The following is a 7,664-nucleotide window of genomic DNA, read 5'->3' on the forward strand; positions in this document are numbered from 1 at the left end:
TTCTGACAACATTCCATTTGTATTTTACACACTATAGTATACTAACATACAACACACAATACACATAAATATTCCATTTAGTTTTAACTATGGCTGAGTCTCCGAACCCAGAGGAAGAAGATCCCAAAGCCGCAAAAAGGAAGAAAATCATTAAACTCGTGCTGCATGTTCTTTTCCACATCTTTTTTCTTTCCTTCTTTATATGGGCAACAGTTATATACGTTCTCCATGGTAAGCTTCCTTGACTTTTCGAAAGCATCCAATTGCTAAAATCATTCCGTAGATCCAAACGCAAAAAAGTGCATTAGACCTCAGCCAGAGGAAGTAGAGAATACAACAACACAGATCGCAATCACTGAAGGGGAAGAGGGAGTCCCAGCAACTACTCTTCCAGCCGCTGCAGAAACTACAACAGAAGCCTCGAAACAAGACGATTGGCAGGCACACATTCTGTGCGAGTTTAATTGGTGCACTGGCTACGGGTTCCTTCTCCTCATGCTACTTGTGTTTTATGCCTTTTGGATATATTATTGGGTTTTCAAGCCGTACATTGGACAGAAGCTGTACGACGATAAAATTGAGCCCGGCATTGACAAATGGATTGAGTTCAGTCGGAAACGGTGAGTTAAGATTAGAAGCGCATCATCTATATCTATATCGGAGATATCCGCAGCCTTGTCTCAATCGTTATGCTCATAGTACTCCTTGCTCTTGTTGGCATATATCTGGGATTTGAGTGTCGAGACGATGGAAGGAAGGCTATCGGCTTACTTGGCCCAGTTGTCTTTATATTATTGGGCGTTTTAGTTTCGAAGAGTCGTCGCGACATTCCCTGGCGTGTTGTCGTCCATGGCATACTTGGACAATTAATTCTGGGAATCCTGTGCATCCGTCTCCAGGTGGGTCGCGACATCTTCATTTGTGCCGGGAAAAAGGTCACACGATTTCTCTCATTCACCGAACATGGCTCACGATTCGTTTACGGTGACCGCATCTGTGATGAATTTGTCTTCGCCTTTGCCATTCTGGCGGTCATATTCTTCTTCAGCGTAGTCACATCAGTTCTGTACTATCTCGGCGCTATGCAGTTTATACTGGGTGCGTTTGGGTTTTTCCTGCAAGCCACGGTTGGAACTACAGTCTGTGAGAGTGTCAATGCCGTGGGCAATGTGTTTCTTGGCATGTCGGAGAGTCCACTGATGATCCGGCCTTATATCAAGAAGTTGACAAAAAGCGAATTGCACTGCATTTGCACATCGGGATATGCTACGGTTGCTGGAACTGTCCTGGGTGCTTATATATCATTTGGCGCCTCGGCTGCGTTTCTAATCACAGCCAGTGTTATGGCTGCACCTGGTGCCTTGGCATTCGCCAAACTTTTCTATCCCGAAACCGAAGAGTCGCAGACAAAGTCCGACAATATAGAGCTGGAAAAATCGTAAGATTAACCCCTCTATTCGTGTGCATTCAATTTCATTCAGTATCATGCTATCCCACAGAGAAGATAGGTCGATTTTGGATGCAGCCGCCAGTGGGGCCGCAAATGGTGTCATAATTGTATTGGGTATTGTATCCAATATAATTGCCTTTCTTGCCATTGTGTACTTTTTCAATGCTGTCACCGAATGGATGTTTGAATTGGTTGGCCACGATGACATCACATTCTTATATCTGCTCACCAAATTATTCATTCCACTTGTATTCATAATGGGTGTCCCGACGCATGATTGCGAGAATGTTGCCTTGGTGGTCGCAGAGAAAACTATAATCAATGAGTTTGTGGGCTACAAAACTCTAGGCGAAATGATCAGAGAAGAGAAAATTGATGTAAGTAACAATATATGGAATAAATTGTGACGACTTGGGCTAAAATTAAATCCTTTTGTAGCAACGCAGCGCAGGCATTGCTACCTTTGCCCTATGCGGTTTTGCCAATCCTGGATCTCTGGGCATTTTGATAGCTGCCTTGAGCGCTATGGCTCCAGATCGTCGCCACGACATCACAATGGTTGCTCTTCGTGCATTTTTAACTGGCAGCATTGTCAGCTTCACCTCTGCCTCTATTGCTGGTAATACGAAATATATATATACAAAACAATCTGACTATTTATTATTGTTAACAACCTTTTACAACCTTGCAGGTATCTTAATTCAAGATCACGAATTGGACAAATTGAGTAAATCGTTATTGGATTACATCGACGACGGGGATGGCAGTGTACGCACATATAATTTGTTCAATATTTAAAAAGAAATAAAATATATCTTAAACTATGTCAGCGAAAATTGGTTCATATTCTTAATAATTTGTCCCAGCTGCTGCAAATCTGATGCATCGAATTCATTTGCATAGTCTAACAATTCATTTGTATTCCGCTCAATTTGACGTATTAAGTCCTTACGCTGGTTTGAACGTTTGCGCTTTTGGCCTCCGAAGTTGCAACGATGTTTTTCAGTGCGCTTATAATCCCATTCGTAAAGATTGTTTTCGGGCCCTGACGCGCCCTGATCACTAAACTGGGCTAACTGCAATGCACTCAATATGGGCAACAGATCTGCGGAAATTGTACGCATACTAGCCAAAGACTTGAACTCTTTGTCATCACTACACTGGCCGGCGTAAAGCAATTTCTGCAAATGCCAGCTATTGTTGACATTATCCTGCGTAGGCATTGCATCCTGCAGTAATCGTTTCCGAGTAAGTTGGTTGGATTGGAAGGCCAGCTTGAAGTAGATTTTACGAAGCAATTGACACTTGCCCCTATTGATTATATTCTTTACGCTGTCCGGTAGTAGATGCAAACAGTTATTCGAATCTGTCGCCAATAGTTCCATAAGGGCCAACTGTCAGAGTAGAAGATTAATGGAGATGTTTTGTTGACAATGCAAAATTTGTGGCTTACCATTTCATAATATTGTTCAATGTCGCTAAAAGGCGACATCAGTAAACGCTGCAGACGCATCATCCACATGCGCTGATCCGGTTCAGCTCTTGGCGACACACAATGTAGATAATTATAGTTTCTCAGATTAAACAGTGGCGCTTCCTTGCGTTCTAGCTTATGAAAATATTTGAGTATGCGTTGCACATGCCATTGGCTTGTATTCTGAGAGAACATGGCATATGAATTATTGCATATCCTGTAATATTCTGAAGCCTGAGCAATATCAGCAGATTTCCAATTTTTACTCGTCTCTTCCAGGCTGTAAAACAGAACTTTGGTTTATAACACTTTTGTCTATAAGTATAAAACTTACTGAAAGAATAGCATGAGCACATCGGCACAAACTTGTTGCTTCATCAGATCCTCTTGAAAAATTCCAGCCGAAAAGAATTTAAATAGCGCCACAGAGTGTGAGATATGCAACAAACTACCAAATGTTTGCAACATTCGATCGTAATGTGCAGCATTCACAAAATTCCGCGAATCTATGCAAGAAGAACAGCATTAATTAATTTGAACAGGGATCATTTTTAGCTTTAACTTTACTTTTCAGCAAATACTCGAATAGGTTCTGCACTACTTTAATTGTAAGTGGCGTAATTTCCGCATCATCAAGGACGACTGCTGTTGTATAATTCAAGCACAACTTAGTGTAATTATTAGTCTTGTTTTCCTGATCTGCCAAACATCGCAAAAGATACTACAATGTTAAAATATTAGTTATAGAACGAATTCCTGCTTCATACTATGTAGGTACTAACATTCTGAAAGTCCTCAAGCTTATAAATTAGCCCATAGACTGTCATTACATATGGCAACAATAGTAATTGTTTTGGCATTTCCTTATGTAGATCACAAGATGATAGACTAAACGAATTAAAGGCTTTTAACAAGTGTACAACTTTGGATAACTATTATAGCTTACAATTCTCCTCCAATCAACAACAGAGTTATAGAATCCAAGACGGTCTTATCCAGATGCTTAACACCACAATCCAATAGGTTGTGCAGCATTATCATATAAACCTGTATAACTTTGAGATACTCTACCGATCCATCCTACGAATATAAAAGAATAAAACAGTAAAAATCTAATATTAAATTACTATAACATGTTAGAAACCTCTTTCGCCAATTCCTGAATATTCAGAGCTGTGTCACAAATATGCAAAAGTGTTTCCCGCAACCATTCCGGCGTCGATTGGCTCAAGTCAGCATAATTGGAATAGTGTTTGCAAATGTTTGTCATTGTTTTGCTCGTATTAACAAATGCGTTCCAATGTGACATCTTAGCGTAAAGAAAGTCCGTGATCACGATCAATTGTTGCAGCACTGCTCAAGCGGAAGTTTAAAGAGTATAATGGCTAATCTATGATTCTGATCTAATAACTTACTCGGTGTAATGCGAGCATGTATCGTGTTTGCATTTTTAGTGATTTCTTTAAGGAGAGCTAAAACCGTAACATGCAGTTTGATCGCTAGTGTCTCATGCTCCTTTAGCGCCTGCATATCCTTTTCAATACTGTAAGTACAACCAAATAAATACAGAAATCCTCACCAGCTCATCGTTCTTCCTCACCTTTGTTGCAAGCAAGTGTTGACAATAAAAAGCAGAAAATAGGCTGTTGCATGTCCCAAACGCTCGCTAATCTTTGCCAGCTTGCCTTTGGCCCACTCAGCAAAGTCCAGTGCATCAGTCAGCAGTTTGTAAAAATTGTCACATCCTGTTTTATTCTCAGAAGTCACTTCATCTTTCTGTAAAATTATTGCGAGCATGTAAACTGCGTTGCGCATTTTACTATTCTTGTTACTTACCAACTTTGTGAACCATACATACAAGCATTTAAAAGCTGCAATGCAGCAAACTGTTTTACTAAAATAGGCTTTCAGTAGTTTAGTTAGCCAAAGACTTAATAGTTCAACATGCTTGGCGCTTAAATCATCCAAGCTGCGTTTGCAAATTTCTAACGCAGTTTGTTGTGAAACACGATCGACCACATCTTCGCAGGGTAAAGATTGTAGTTCGCTTAACGTTGTGATGGCTTGCATTTCTTTTGGAACGCATTCCATGCTAAATATATCTTCCATATTGTTAAATTTGCGCCTTGATGGTTTAATAATAATTAAAGCAACTCTAATTCTGTTTACAATACCGCGCCACTCTAATCACAACTAACGAATCGATTATAAATCGAAAACTTATCATTCACAAAACACGTAGTCACACAGTTACCACCTTACCGCCACTGTATTTACAATTTAGTGGGACCAAAATGTTTCGAAGAACATTTGAAAGTGAAGTTGTTGCGGATGGCCTTTCATTTATTACAAGAATTAACAAAATTTTAAAATTTTCACGTATATTTGATACAAAAAAAGCCATTGCCATAAACAATTTAAAAAGCTAACAATTAGTATATTTCGGTTGGCGTAAATTAGTATATTTTGAAATTCAACATGCAGTCACTTTGTGCACTGCTTCCATCTCTTTTTCAACGCAAAGCCGCAGCGAGAGGTTGTCTTTGTGTTTGCGATGGATATACTTAATTATATTTATAAAATGGTAAGTAAATTAAATAACTTCTATTACAAATATACAAGTGCAATGTGTCGTTTTTTTCTATGATGTTCAATTATTACCGCCCCAGTCTGAAAAGACGTGTTGATTGGTTTTCTATTCTGATTTAGTAATTTAAAAAGAACCCACATACACGCTTTACATATTCAGTTAAGATTCATATTTACATTAATTATTTGGCTTTAATTACAGATTCTAATGGCTTGGAATAGTTAATAGATGCCGCATTAATCTCTGTCGGATTCAGTTAAACATAAATATGAAATGAATGAATATAATATTCTACTGCCGGTTCTTTCATAAACCACGTGCACGTGTTGTCAGAATGTTAAGGTTAGTTCCGATACAACTCCAACAAGTTTGACGGCGATTATGTTCGATAGTGATGCTTTAACATACCGCCCCAGTCGGAAATGATAATGTCGATTGGTTATTATTACTGAATCTAAACTGAATATCAATTTATCCTTTTTACAATTTGACGATGTTATCTAAAGTATACAATTTTATTTTCAGCTAGCTCCACGTGTTCAGAATATCTGTTTGAAATTAGGCACTTGGCTTTTTTCTAAGGTGAGTTGAAATAGAATATTAATTTCCCGAGTTTTGTAACTAGAAAATTTTTTGTGATGAACACCTTATTTAAGCCAATACAGTTATCCCTGTCATAAGAATAATTGATGATGCAAATATCTGAGAATTTAAATAAAGAATAACTTATCCATTATTCATTAAATACATAAAACTAATGATTATTTAACATTTCAGTTGGCAGCTGTGGACTAGGAAAGTACTTCGAATAGAATATTCCACTTTGCTATGAAAAAAGGTAAGGATACTCCCAACAATATACCTTTAAATTATCAATATGATGTTTTTACATACCGCCCCAGTCGGAAATACTTTGTCGATTGGTTTTTATAAGCTGATATATATTTTCACTCATCGTAATTTGATGAATTCATTATGATTATTATTAATCAAATATATTTTCACTTTCAGCATGACAGTATTCTATTACTAAATGGATTGCTCATTAATAGGCACTATAGGTAAGCTTAGTAATTTAACTTGGAAATCGTATACAATCTTATCTGATGATAAAAAACCGTAGACAAGCATATAACTGAATTTATGTGTGTTGATACTTTTATGTCTGACTTAAGAAAAGATATATAAATTTTTAATACCTATTTAAAATTTGATTCTAATGGAAACTAATTTTTCTTGTTTACAGATGATTCCACATCGTCTTAACAACTCAATAAATATTTGTTGGACGTCAAAAGGTGAGTTGTCTACAACATTTTATTTGTTTTTAAATTGACAATGATGAACACCTTATTTAAGCCATATACAGTTATCCCTGTCATAAGAATAATTGATGATAAAATAAGCTGACGTAAAATGTTCATTATTATGATTAATTTTTTAAATATATAAACTAATGATCAGTTTTTTTTTCAGATAGTTTTCACATTTGCAATAGTATCTGTCTTAACTTCAAAACTTCAAAGGAAAAAAGGTAATTGTCATAGAAAATTAGTGTATTGAAATAATCTGTTAATGATGTTTTCTAATACCGCCCCAGTCGGAGTTAATAATGTCGATTGGTTTTCATTTGCTGATAACAAACTTGTACTAAATTTATGTAAAATAATACACACAGTACTAATTTGTTCTATATATATCTTTCACTTGCAGATAAAACATTCAAAAGGAAATTGATTGAATTGAGCTTAAAAATACATGAATACTCCAAAATAGGTAAGCCGTCAAGTTCAAATTTAGTATAAACATTGCAAATTGATGACATAACCCTGACAAGCATATACCTGAATGTTTTTTGTTGATTATACACACGACTGATTACAAATAAATCTACAATTACTGATTAAGCCTGATGTAACAGCACATTATTAACGCATATCAATGTCTATTTTCATTTCAGCTCCTCACAATTTACATTATCTGCTTATAAAAAACGTGGGACTGCGTCAGTATTATGGGTGTTTTTCTTGATCCCTGTAATCAATGTAAAAGTACAATCTGATTTGAATAAAAATGCTATTTTGTTGTATTATAACGTGATATATTTTATTTGCTCTTCATATTATAGACATTCACTTTTTTGGATATTA

At 36.6% G+C, this 7,664-nt stretch overlaps 2 protein-coding genes, 2 long non-coding RNA genes and 2 other non-coding genes across 6 annotated transcripts; 5 read left to right on the top strand and 1 right to left on the bottom strand.

Annotated features, from left to right (window-relative positions):
- Positions 1-5: 5 nt before the first annotated feature.
- Positions 6-2,283, top strand: LOC117570683 (solute carrier family 28 member 3). Its single transcript, XM_034252482.2, has 6 exons — positions 6-231; positions 284-620; positions 674-1,438; positions 1,500-1,827; positions 1,889-2,069; positions 2,142-2,283. Exons 1-6 carry the CDS (start codon positions 90-92, stop codon positions 2,246-2,248), a joined length of 1,860 nt encoding a protein of 619 aa, XP_034108373.1. The 5' UTR covers positions 6-89; the 3' UTR covers positions 2,249-2,283.
- On the bottom strand, positions 2,089-5,142 carry LOC117570682 (uncharacterized). Its single transcript, XM_034252481.2, has 10 exons — positions 4,761-5,142; positions 4,525-4,700; positions 4,340-4,467; positions 4,069-4,277; positions 3,871-4,004; positions 3,707-3,812; positions 3,492-3,645; positions 3,259-3,430; positions 2,904-3,204; positions 2,089-2,844 (listed from the first exon to the last, which is right to left on the bottom strand). The coding sequence occupies exons 1-10, from the start codon at positions 5,031-5,033 to the stop codon at positions 2,272-2,274; spliced, it is 2,226 nt and encodes a 741-aa protein (XP_034108372.1). The 5' UTR covers positions 5,034-5,142; the 3' UTR covers positions 2,089-2,271.
- A 262-nt stretch (positions 5,143-5,404) lies between these two features.
- LOC127565738 (uncharacterized) lies at positions 5,405-6,352 on the top strand. The gene is made up of 4 exons (XR_007955088.1): positions 5,405-5,508; positions 5,716-5,856; positions 6,040-6,096; positions 6,292-6,352. It is a non-coding gene; the product is annotated as an uncharacterized LOC127565738 (long non-coding RNA).
- On the top strand, positions 6,142-6,227 carry LOC117572876 (small nucleolar RNA R38). The gene has a single exon (XR_004572609.1). It is a non-coding gene; the product is annotated as a small nucleolar RNA R38 (small nucleolar RNA).
- A 112-nt stretch (positions 6,353-6,464) lies between the features above and the next one.
- Positions 6,465-7,609, top strand: LOC117570694 (uncharacterized). Its single transcript, XR_004572371.2, has 5 exons — positions 6,465-6,575; positions 6,761-6,812; positions 6,991-7,048; positions 7,228-7,290; positions 7,475-7,609. It is a non-coding gene; the product is annotated as an uncharacterized LOC117570694 (long non-coding RNA).
- On the top strand, positions 6,846-6,931 carry LOC117572875 (small nucleolar RNA R38). Its single transcript, XR_004572608.1, has one exon. It is a non-coding gene; the product is annotated as a small nucleolar RNA R38 (small nucleolar RNA).
- Positions 7,610-7,664: the final 55 nt, after the last annotated feature.

Source organism: Drosophila albomicans, chromosome 3, assembly GCF_009650485.2.
Source record: "Drosophila albomicans strain 15112-1751.03 chromosome 3, ASM965048v2, whole genome shotgun sequence".
In the NCBI taxonomy this organism is placed as follows: domain Eukaryota; kingdom Metazoa; phylum Arthropoda; class Insecta; order Diptera; family Drosophilidae; genus Drosophila; species Drosophila albomicans.